Source organism: Macaca fascicularis, chromosome 6, assembly GCF_037993035.2.
Source record: "Macaca fascicularis isolate 582-1 chromosome 6, T2T-MFA8v1.1".
Lineage (NCBI taxonomy): Eukaryota > Metazoa > Chordata > Mammalia > Primates > Cercopithecidae > Macaca > Macaca fascicularis.
The window spans coordinates 138,599,413-138,610,885 of record NC_088380.1 but is presented as its reverse complement, the minus strand read 5'-3'; the positions used below and the strand labels follow the sequence as shown (position 1 = coordinate 138,610,885).

Genomic DNA, 11,473 nt, shown 5'->3' with positions numbered 1-11,473 from the left:
AGCCAGTGACCAGCCAACCCCCAGGCCTCCCCAGGAAGGGTGATGCCCTTCTCTGGGACAAGATTTCCCTGGACTGGGACTTCTAGGTGAACTTGAGAGCCATTCTCTGGGGTGGGAGCCCTGAAACATCCAGGGAAGCCCGTCCAGGTGCGCAGAATTCCGCACCTATGCCCGGCTCTCACCTCCCCTCTGCTCTGACAGTGTTGGCCCTTGGATAGTGCCAAACCCCTGGCAGGCCCCCACCCCCTCCCCACCCCGCTGTTTCCTCCCTTCCCTGCCTCTTGGGAAGGCAGGCACCACCAGCATCTGCTCATGGTTGAAAACAAACTAGAACACTGGACACATAGAAGCAGATTTTTAATAATAATTATTATGGTAAAACATTTTGAATAAATATGGAGTATGAACTTAAATAAATAAATAAATAAATATTTAAAAAATATAAATATATAAATATTACTGATTTCTGTCAGCATAAAATATTCCCATTCTTCTGCCATGCTTGTATCAGGGTCAGTGTGGCCCAGGGCAGGTCCGGGCCACTCCCACCATGGCTGTGCCCATCCCTTGGTCCCTCCAAGATGACCATCCTGAGTTTCTAGCTCTTGTTTCATGAGAGAGCAGCTCCCCGGCTTGGCCAGCCTCATCCAGCCGGCCTTACTCCTGGACTGGCTCCCAGCAGTCAAAGGGGATGACAAGCAGAAAGTCCTTCAGGTTTTCTTTGAAACTTTGGAAGGTGATAATCTGGGTTGCACAGGAAGTTTCCTTTAAAAAAAGAAAAATAAAAAACACTTGAGTCCAGGCAAGTGGGTAATGTGGGGAAAGCACCAGTGTGTTTCTGTACTGCCTCTTAGAACTCAGAGACCAGGAGGCCCACTCCAGGACCCACACAATGACCTGGGTCAGGTGACACTGCTGCCACCCACGTGTTCCCCAAGGAGTGCATAGCTCTGCCGGTGACAGCCAGAGCCAAGGGTCTGACTTAAGTGCCAGCCTGAGGTTGGCCTTCTGGGCAGTCAGACGCCTGCCTCTTTTGGTCCCAGACCAGGGCAGAGCAGGGCGGCTGGGCTGAGGTCGTCTCCGGGCACCCAGAAGGAGTGGAGTCAAGGCCACAGACTTTGCTCCCTTCCCGCAGGAAGGAGTGCCTGAGGTCCTTGTCCATTCCAAGTAGCCTCCCTTCCTTGATCCTCTGCAATTCAGGCACCCCATCTGGGGCCAGAGGAAAGTCCTGCCAGGAGGTGGCACTTGGGCCTGGGCACTTCCTCTGGCCCTTGGGCAGGCCCCAAGTTTCCTTGGGTTTGCCTCACCTCTGACCTCATTAACCATAATGACAATAATGACCAGGATAGGAGCAGCTTCTGCTGGGAGCACTGTGGACTTCAGTGCTCTGTGGCTCTGACTCCTTGGGATGAAATGGGCTATCTGCCTCCTCTCTGGAGGGCTAATCATTACATAACTGTTGGCACAGAAACCCCCTGGGATCCTGAACAGCCACAGCCACAGATCTCCCCCCATGTCGACCCCACCCCCTAGATTAAGACATTCCTGCTGGAGGCCCTGCCGTAGGCACTCACCGGGGTTGGAGGGCAGTGCTGCTTGTAGTGACTGGCCATCATGGTCAAGGGGCCCTTGAGCTTGGTGAGGCTGCCCTGCAGGCCCTGCTTGTACAGCTCCAGGCGGGTCTGTAGGCAGCTCGGCTCCTGTGGAAAACGTTGTTCCTCGGTGAGCAGCGGCCAAGTGCCTGCAGTGGCACGGGAACTCTCCACCACTCCTTTCTGCTGCTGTCCCCAGCCCCCAGGAGTAGGGCATGGGAGGGGCACAGGCTGGGTCCAGTCATACACCCTGCTCTATCCATGACAGGCACGAGCCAGCCCTTCTCACTGCCGAGCCCAGACCACCCTCAGCAGTACCTGGAGAGGATCCCAGCCTTAGGGAAGGAGGTGATTCTCACCCCATCATTCAGGGAGAGGGGGGCGGGGCCTCACCTGGACCTGCTGGACCCCTCTGTGTCCCTCTGTAGTCAGCACTGTCTCAACAGGACTTGGTCTCAGGGCACAGTGAGCACCCCAAACCTGCAGCTCCTGTCTCATGAAGTGACCCCCACTTTACCACCTGTCCCCCTGGTGACTCCTGGCCCTTGAATGCTAGGTCTGCCCATGGCCACTCAGCTGATAAAGGAGCTCATGTGACTGCCACAGGGGCACGGCCAGCAGCCTCTTGAGCACCCAGTTGCTGCCCCCTCCCCCTGCAGCCAGCTGATGAGAGAGAAAGTGGACAACCTTGTGAGGTGCCATCTAAAATGGAGCCCCCACCTCCACCCCAGCGCAGGGGCTCCTGCAAAGCTACGTCAGAGAAAAGCGTCTTACCTGGAGGTCAAACATTTCTGAGACGACTTCTACGGTTTTATTCTGTAGAAAAGGAAAATTTCATGTTATCAAGCTGACAGGCATAGCCGGTCCGGGGCCAGCGGGGTGGCCTAGGCACGGGCCCACACTCTCTCTCTCACTTACCATCTCAGCAGCAGTGTCTCTACTCAGGTTCAGGAGACGCCGGGCCTCCTGGATGGCATTCACATGCTCCCAGGGCTGCGTGCCGGGGCTGGGCGAGCGGGCGGGTGCAGAGATGCTGCAGGCCACAGTGCCCAAGAGCAGCAGGCCCTGCAGCCACATCCTCCAGAGAACTTTAGCCTTTCTCTCTGTGTACTGGGCTCACTGGCAAAAGAGCTCTTAAATACACAGAGGAAATGATTAATGGTGACCACAAAACGCCAGGGAGGCGGGGGAACTACCTGAACTGTGGAATCTCCTGGCCCTTATCAGCCACACATGGGAACGGTGAGCCTTTTCCCTAGGTGGTCAGGCTTGGGGGTTTTCATTAATGAACCTTTCCAAGAACCAACAGCCCATCCGCCCGCCTCCCTGAGGGCTCTCCAGCCCTCCCTCTCCAGCAGTCTGAATGGGCCTGAGGCTGCCCCCTCCCTCTGAGGGGCACAGTTTGGACTTCCTGGCCTGGAATGGCTGGGGTGGGGTGTGGGAGACACTTAGATAGGGCTCCCCATCCTGTCTGTAATCCCAGGGGCCTTTGGGCAGGCCATGCCTGCCCTGGTGCCTCATTCTGACTCCAGCCTTCCTCTTCTCTGGCCACTGTGAGAGACTTGAGTGTGAGGGGAGCTCTCACAGACCTGCCCCACTGACGGTTCACCTGGGCTCCCACCCAGGACCTGGAGCAGCCGGCAACCTCAGTCCAGTAAGGGGGGACCCCTGCCCCTGTGAGCAGATGGAATGACCACCATGTGCACATCCAGCAGCAAGACTGCAGCCGCTCTCAGCAAGCTTCAGAGAGGGTGGGGCTGGGCCAAGTCAGGACCCAGAGTCTGACCCTTGGCTCTGGAGCCACCTTGCTGAGTGACTCCTCTCTCTGGTTGTATGAACCTTGACTCCCTCTGCAGAGCAGGTTTTCCCCTCTGAGGTGGATGCTACACTCCTACATGTAGCCCCCAGGAGGCACCAGGAGCTTCAGGCTGGCTTCAGGGCTGTGGCTGCACCCATCTCAGGTACAGGGACAATGGCTTCCCCAGCAAGGCCCTCCAGGCTTAATTTCCTACATAGCCCCAGTACCCCCAACTCCTGAGGCTTTTCTGTGGAAGTAGGAACTGCTTCTGGAAAGCTAAAGGCTCTTGAGGGGCTGATAAGTGTTTGATTTTCACAATGGAGTTCAGAGAAGACAGCACGAGTTTGTGTTTGCACAAGGTATCTGGCTCAAGCTGCCCCGTGGCTGGGTTTCATAGCTAAAGGGGTGTGGGCCCACACGTGCCCATTTCTAGGTGTATGTGTGCCGCTGTGATTGGTTGCATCTGTACATATAGGTGCATGGTGGAGGGGAGGATGTTTTCCATGCAAGTGCATCTATGTGAGTCCTCTTACCTGCTTTATGAAAGGCTCCAGGCCTCTGAAGGTGACCCTGATACTGGAGAAGCTCCCCACCCCAGGTACAGTGCCTCTGGGCCCTAGAGGCTGATTCAGCCTAAACCAATGGGGTTGGACACAAGCGAGAACATTCTGCTGGACTCAGGTTGGCGAGCCTTCAGAGAGCAGGTGGAATTCATGGCTTTAGCACTGTGGTCTGAGTCTGCAGCCCTGGCAAGTTTCCCTGTATCGTGGGAGTTTTTCTGACCTTGCATAGAGAAGCCAAACCTTAGTCCTCCACACCTCACTGTGAGGCCAGGTCCATCCATCTGAGCCTGCGTGGAACACTCCTAGGTGGCCAGGCTGGGTTGGGAACATGAAATGTCCAGGCCCTGGCCCTTCCTCCACCTTTTTTGCAAGACCTTGGCTCAGCTCTTTCCAGGGAGCTCTCGGGAGGGAGATGAGGACATGGATACTACACGTAGATATCACATGTGTTGGATAGCACCCTGGAGGCTGGAGGGCAGGGAAGGGAGCCATAGACAGTGGTTCAGCTGATGGCCAGGGAGGTACAGAGCCTGTACGACCCATCTGGGAGGGAAGGTCACTTTCCTCCTAGAAATGAGTTGTCATAGCTCAGACAGTCAGTCAACAAGTCTTTCCAATCCACACCAGGCCCTATTCTGGGGAGAAGGTGAACGGGACCCTCCCACTGGCCCTCACATTTGGCCCTTGAGGCTCTCGGTCTGGTAGGAAACAGACTGCAATGGACCCTCCCACGGTGTGACCTTGACTCGGCAGGGGGAAGTCCAGAGCTGAGGGATCCCAGAGAGCCACCTTCTCTAGCTTGGGGATCCAAGGGGACCAGAGAACTTCCCCAGAGATCCTGCCTGCAAGCCCAGGTTGGAAGGAGATGGGCAGGAGAGGACAGGGGAGAATGTTCTGGGCACAGGGAGCCCTAGGGTTTTAGGAATGGGTATAAGGAACAGGAGGCAGACTCTAGAGAGATTGAGGAGGTAGAATCTCAAAAGGCCTTGGTGCTACAGTGAAGTCACTCAGTCATTCATTATTTTCTGAGCACCTACTAGGTTCCCAGCAGGGAAAAGGGATATAAGGATGACAAAAACGGTCAAGGTCCTGCCTCCAAGAACTTTTTAACCCCATCCATGGAGGAGCAAGATTAGTCTACTCTCCCCCTCCCCACCAAAGCGTGCTTTGAATGTGTGTAAGAGGAGTTAGAATCACTGTCCACATGGCTAAGATAAGGACCCAGGGGACAAAGGAGCAGGTCTTCAGAGTGCGAGGCCCACAGGAAGTTTTGGAGTTTCAGAGGCTGCATGTACAGGAGACAGATCTGGCAGCGGTACACGTCCGTGTGGTAGCTGAGGCCACGGAAGTTATTCCGGAAGAAGAGCTGAGGGCCAGCAAAGCTGTGTTTAAGGGCTAGGACATAACAGATGGGCAGGTAACAGGCCAGTGGCCAAGGGCCTAGGAGGGAAGGAAAGGAGGAAAGCAAGAGTCATAATGAGAAATCCATTTCGGCAGTGGTGGCCTGCAGGTGCCCAAGTCAGCACATACGGGGCAGAAATTCATGGGTTTGGTGATGAGGTTTGTGGGCAGCCACACATCTTTCTCATGGAAAGATGACATCAGGGCTGAGGCCGTGACACAGGCTGGCATTCCTAGATTGCACCGTATTTTAAACAGTGTGAATAGATAGCATCCAGCCAGCCATGCTGACTCAGGGGCTCCAATGGGTCTGTGGCAGGGCAGAGGCGGGGACCACGATGGGTGGTATGACCCCTCTGGGGCCCCCCTTCCTACAGGGACAGGAGAAAACCCTCTGGAAGGAGTTTCCTATGCGTGTCCACCCCACAGGCTCTGTAGGAAACAGGGGCTTGAGTCACTCCAGGATTCTTATCATGAGAGACGTTATCACAAGGGGAAGGAAATGGGCCTCAAAGTCCCTTCAGTCTCATGGCACCCCTGCACAGACTTCAGGGCTGATCTGATCTTCTTAGACCTGTGCACCCCTTGGTGAGGGTCCTTGTTATCTCTGGGGGCCTGAGATCTGGGAGACCAGTGGTCGGCCCAGTCCACACAACCAGTGACCACAGAGTCAGAATTTGAACCCGTATCCATTCCTGCTATCCTAACGTTTTCCATTGTCTTGGGGTCAGGAAGCTGGGAAATGCTGGTCACCTGATTGGACCAGCAGGGAGTGGATCCAGCATGCTTGTCCCCTCAAGGCAGCTGTAAAGAGAGATGCCTGCCAGGTGTGGGCAGGTAGGCTGGAGTGGTCTGTGACTGTCCCAGGGAAGTCTGGGGTGAAGGCAGAGTTTCCCCAACAGATCCTGCCATCCAGGCATCTCTATGCCCTAGGCTTGGTCTCTTGTCCTTACCTAGCCACCACTGACACCTGAAGCATAGGAAAGTCCCTCCTCCCTGAGCCTCAACCTCTGCATCTGTACAATGGGTTAGTGGCCACTGCCTCACAGAGGAAACTCTTGCCTGCCCCAGGAAACTTTGTGGGAGATCCTCCCAGGGAAGAGGCAGTGCTTTGATTTCTCCTCTCCCCAGTGCTAGGAGAGATTTCTGAAGCCCAAACTGGTCAGAGGAGCAAGGCTTGCTGGAGTTTCTAGGGACAGCTGCCCCTTGCCCAGCCCTAGCCCCAGAGGGCAACTTTCTGGACACACACGGTGAGGTAGGGAGTCCAGCCTCCACCCGAGTCAGGGCTCCCGGCTCCTGCATCACCGACAGGAGATCCTGGTACTGCATGGCACTGTGAGTGGTTTGCCCTTCCCTTGTCACTCCAGGCCACACCAGACACATGAAGCAACATCTCTGGCTTCTGCGGTTTCAGTCCCAGTCTGTCTGCACCTGCATCCCCTCTGTCTCAGTCCACAAATGTACACCTCAAAAAGGGAAGCTGCCCTGGCCAAGCTCCAGTTCCAGTTTGGTCTCTGGGTATTCCCAGGTTCCTGGCACTGGGAAGTCTTGACTGGCCTGGGAGGATCTGAGGGTGGTTAACCCTCAACCATGTGTGGTCTCTGCATCTATTCAGCCAGGCTTCCAGGAGGGTCTCCTGTGGAGTATGCACCTCACAGGCCCCTTGCACTCTAAGCGAGCTCACTTCTGGTGGTCCCATGGGGTGGGGGACAGGGAGCACAAGGTCCACACTCATAGTCAGAGACATGGAGACCATTTGCTGTGATGGCGGAGACACGAGGCTACAGAGAGGTTTGAGAGGTCAGCCCATGCTGCCCTGGAATGGCAAGTTTGAGAGGCCAGGGGACCTTCAGGAAGACTCAGTCAGTTGTGGCCATGTGGGTCTGGAAGTCAGGGTATTTGGAAGTCACTGGTAAAGAGGAGGCTCCTGACACCAGAGGGGCCGTTGAGAGTGAGCCAGGCAGGAAGCAGTGGCAGGATGTCAACTTTTAAGGATGGCCAAGGACAATGAGACCTCCTTGTTTGCTTCTTTGTTCTTGGGGCTTCCTCGTTTTCCCTCAGGATCTGGCAACTCCACCATGCACATTACTCAGGCAGAGGAGTCCTTGTGGACACAAACACCCCGTGGGTGCGCCAGGCCTGCCCACCACAACGCCCTCCCCGACTTGTCTACTGCTTGCCCAGTGTACTCCCTCTAGGGCTGGAAATGCATCCCCTGCCTCTGAGTCTCTGCTCTGAGCCTCATCTCCAGCTGGGAGGGTCATCAGGCACCCAGAGGGGCCACTGCCTGTGTCTGCCCTCTTGGGAAGAGCCATCAGGAGGTGCATTAAAAATCAAAAGTAGGAGAAATAATGAGACCAGAAGCCTTTATAATTTCTGAAGTCCTGCGGGCATCCGTTCCTGCCCTCTATGTCTGGAGCGACAGTCTGGGTCAAGATGCCAGGTGGAAGTCCCAGGCCCTTGCCCGGCTCACGAACCTGCATCCCCCTGGAACTGATGGCTCAGAACTGAGGTGGCAGATACGGGATTTCTGCTCTCAGCAGAACGAGTGGTTCTGGAATGAGCCTCCTCGGAGACTTTTCTGGATCCCCCATGTGTCCCTCAGACTTTTCCTGAAGCCCTGTTTGGACGGGCACAGCTCGCTGCATGACCTTGAACTGTGGCCTGCCCCTTCTGAGCCCCAGCTGGCTCTCCCCACAGGGCATGCAGCACTACTTTTGCAGGCTGTTGGGAGATGCACTGGATATCTGCACGGGAAGGTGTTTCTGTTTTGGTTTTCTGTTTTGGCTTGCTAGGTGCCTCCATCTAGCCTCAGTCTCCCTGTCCATCAAAGAGAGGGGAGTGGTTACCAGGGTCCAGACCAGCCTCCCGGCCTTGTCATGCCCTGGAGGTGAGTGTAAATTTAGGCTTCCCTCATGGGACGTGGGCCTATGTAGATCAGAGACCCACTGTGTGAGGGAGTCCTCCCTGGTTCAAGGCTCTCTGAATGGTAGCGGCGGCTGCCCAGTGTTTTTATTCCTCATGCTCAGGAGGGCCTTGGCGCGGCCCATGGGATCAGGACATAGAGCAGATGCGCAGCTGGTGCTCATGAAGGGAGGCAGGGAAGGAGACCTCTGCTTTGCTGCTCGGCCTTCGCTCCAGCGCCCGCTGCCCTCTGTTGCCTCCCTGCAGCTGTCCTCCCTCCCTGACACCCTGACTTGGCCCCTCTCGGGGCACCCACACCACCCCCACAACCTGCTGTCCTTGCTGCCTGCCGGTCTCCAGCACAGCCCACTTTCCCTCCAGGAAAGGGCTGAGTCTCCAAGTGCAGGCTCCAGGCAAGTCTCTGCCGAAGCAGGTCCCGGGAGCAGCCTGGGTCAAGGGCTTATGAGTCTGAGGAGGAGGCAAGGAGGCCTCACACCAGAAGGATTCCATGGACCCCGCAGGGCAGGGAGGGCTCATGGAGGGGAAAGGGAAGGGGTCACATCATGAACCACGGCTGGAGGTGGAGTTAAGCTTGGGGTCTTTGGGGGGCCTGAGTGGGAGCTGGAAGAGGCCTTGACAATCAGCCATGGCAGGGGACAGCTGGGAACCAGGGTCTCTCTCAGAAGTCCCCTAAGGCATGGGGACAGAGAGAGAGAGGAGCCCAGAGGACCACCTCCCTGGATCTAAGCCCCCAGCCTGTGTGTTGGTTGTGGGGAGGGGGTGCCGGGTAGGAAGACAGGACAGATGGGCATGTAGAGGCATTTACTGGGCAGCATGAGAGTGGTCAGGTGAGAAGTGTGGAGCTGGAACTGGGAGGTTGTAGGGCAGAAGTTACCATGGAAGGCTTGGATCCAGTCAAGGGGAGACCCCAGGCATGACCAGAGTCAGACTTAAAGAATTCCTGGGCCTCGGTGGGCACTGGTGAACCACTATTGCTTAAGGATTCAGAAGCTCTGGACTCAAATAATCTTCATTTTTCTGCCTCAGTCTCTGTCTGTGTAATGGGGCTAATCACAGCCTGAGTGCCTGGGTCATTGTGGGGATTCTTCGAGTCCCTTCTCAGTCCAGGAGGGCAGCAGCAACTTTGCTGATCCACCTCATTGAGCCTGACCTGAGGCTTCCGAGGGGGAAAGTTGGGCCCCTAGCCCCCACCCCTGATCCACACCACCTCTGCCTCCTCTCCCTCTCTCCCACCATGGGTCCCACATCTTCCTGGGCCCAGGGATCCCCCTCTGCTGGGCTAGCTCCTGTTTCCTCCAGCACCACTCTCCCTCTGCCCTGGCTCCTTCCTGTTGGTGTTAAACACACAGTGTCTGCCATGGCTCCATCCTGTCCTTCCGCCTCCCTCCACCCACCGCTCCTCAGGCCATGGCCGTCCAGTCTTGCGGTCTCCACAGTGGCCAGGCTGGGCTGGGCTGGGCTGGCCTGGGATCAGGGAGGGAAGAATGGGGAGAAGAGACTAGCTAAGACTCAGAGGTGTCTGGGGCCGAGACTGGCTGGGTTCCAGGGACAAAAGCAGTGACCCAGGGCACCGTCTTCACCTTGGACACCTGGCACCCAGCCACATTCTGGCCTCTGCACTACTTAGACTCTCCTGTGCCTCCGCTTACCTTGTCTTCTCGACCTCCATGCCCTTCTCCCCCAGGGCATCTGCCTCCTTCCCTCCCTGTGCCTTTCCCACCCTTCTCTGCTGGATGAACTTCTCAGGCCCCTTCTGCGCCACCTGTGGGCAGTGCCTCCGAGGAGGTCCACGCCCGTCCGTCGGTCCTGTGCTGTCTGTAATGATCCCCACCGCACTGTGCGGGGCCAACTGCACATGGCCGGGAGGCCCGAAAGGCCTGGCCCAGTGCCTCACCTATGCCCGCCCCAGCCTGGGGGAGCTATGGAGAGTCCTCAGAGCAGTTGCTCCACTGAGTCAAATGGGGGCTTGAAGCCAGGGCAGAAGGAGCAGAGCCCCTTCCTGGAGTGGAAGGATTCCTGTCGGGGGTGAGGCTGGTTGTGCCTTCTGAGTTATGCCCTCCTTAGGCACTTGCCTTTCTGTCAATTTTCCCTTTGTTCTATTTCTCTGCATTTCCAAGTTTTTCAGTAAAGAGTATATATGCTTTCCCATCTTCCCCTCCAGTGAAAAACAATAGTGTTTTTTTTTTTGAGACTGAGTCTCACTCCCACAATAGTATTTTTCAGTGAAAAACAAAATTCCTGGCTGAGAACTGTAATCCACCTTCCCCCTGAGGAGACGCCTGGGATGTGGGAAGGCAGAAACTTAGGCCTTCCCTGGCGGTTCTGGGATTTATAATGGGGCGATGCTGCCCCCTGGTGCCATCTGGACACATAGACCTGGCTCAAAGGACAGGCCCCACATCCTAATACCATCACAGTGGGGATTCAATTTTAACATATGAATTTGGAGGGAACATAAACCTTTTGTCTAAAGCATGTAGAAATTTCCCCAACCTGTCCAGGAACTGACTGCCACTTGGTTCTGGCCCCAACCTGGCTTTAAGCTGCAGTCTATACTATTCCAGAAGGGCAGCGAGGAGCCCTCAGCACATTTGAAAAGGCCCGCCTGCTGCCCTCTCCAGCATGTCACCTCCACCTGCCACCCTCCGGCCAGCCACAGGTCCTGCCGACTGGCCTCTTGCACCAGGTCTGTGTCTGGTCCAACCACTAACCCTGCCTCTCGCCTGCATCAGTCACTAACACAGGACAGCAGAGGAGATGGCTGCTGACCCACTCTCCAGGGTGTGAAGAGGAGGTGACAAGCAGCGACTCCTCTGGGAACATGAGACTGGGGCACAAATGCTGCCTCAGCCCAGGATGAAAACAGGACCAGCTGTCACATGCGAGAGGGAGGGAAAGTAAGGGCTGGGGGGCTGGGTGTACAGGAGACTTGGGAAACCCAGTCCAGAGTCAGGCCTCTCACCACACCCTCTAAGGCCTGGCTGCTCCAGGACCCTGGTGTGCCCTGAGACCAGTGGCACACACCTGCCCCTACTGGTCAATTCAGAAACTGCAGCAGCATCCTCTATATCTCCTCCCAGGCTAAGTCCAGCAACAAACGTCCCAGGATGGATCAAGGTGGAAAAGAGGAAAAAGGGGGACAGGACCCCAGCACCTGGTGTCAGCCTCTGAAGCTTTTCTGGGACTTGGGAGGA

General features: G+C 56.2%; 1 protein-coding gene across 2 annotated transcripts; it reads right to left on the bottom strand.

The window, feature by feature from the left end:
- Nucleotides 1-336: 336 nt before the first annotated feature.
- On the bottom strand, nucleotides 337-2,701 carry CSF2 (colony stimulating factor 2). 2 transcript variants are annotated; one of them, XM_005557714.4, is made up of 4 exons: nucleotides 2,511-2,701; nucleotides 2,367-2,408; nucleotides 1,575-1,700; nucleotides 337-765 (listed from the first exon to the last, which is right to left on the bottom strand). In XM_005557714.4, exons 1-4 carry the CDS (start codon nucleotides 2,667-2,669, stop codon nucleotides 658-660), a joined length of 435 nt encoding a protein of 144 aa, XP_005557771.1. In that variant the 5' UTR covers nucleotides 2,670-2,701; the 3' UTR covers nucleotides 337-657. The 2 variants fall into 2 exon arrangements, with proteins under 2 accessions (XP_005557771.1, XP_073851285.1); XM_073995184.1 differs by lacking the exons at nucleotides 2,367-2,408; nucleotides 2,511-2,701 and adding an exon at nucleotides 1,986-2,146.
- Between the last annotated feature and the right edge of the window lie 8,772 nt (nucleotides 2,702-11,473).

Bases quoted from the DNA above. Each gene is read 5' to 3' on its own strand.
- CSF2 (XM_005557714.4), bottom strand. From the start codon at position 2,669: ATGTGGCTGCAGGGCCTGCTGCTCTTGGGCACTGTGGCCTGCAGCATC. The intron at 2,409-2,510 runs GTAAGTGAGAGA...CCTTTTCTACAG, and splicing joins GAGACACTGCTGCTGAGATG to AATAAAACCGTAGAAGTCGT. The intron at 1,701-2,366 runs GTAAGACGCTTT...CGTTTTCCACAG, and splicing joins CAGAAATGTTTGACCTCCAG to GAGCCGAGCTGCCTACAGAC.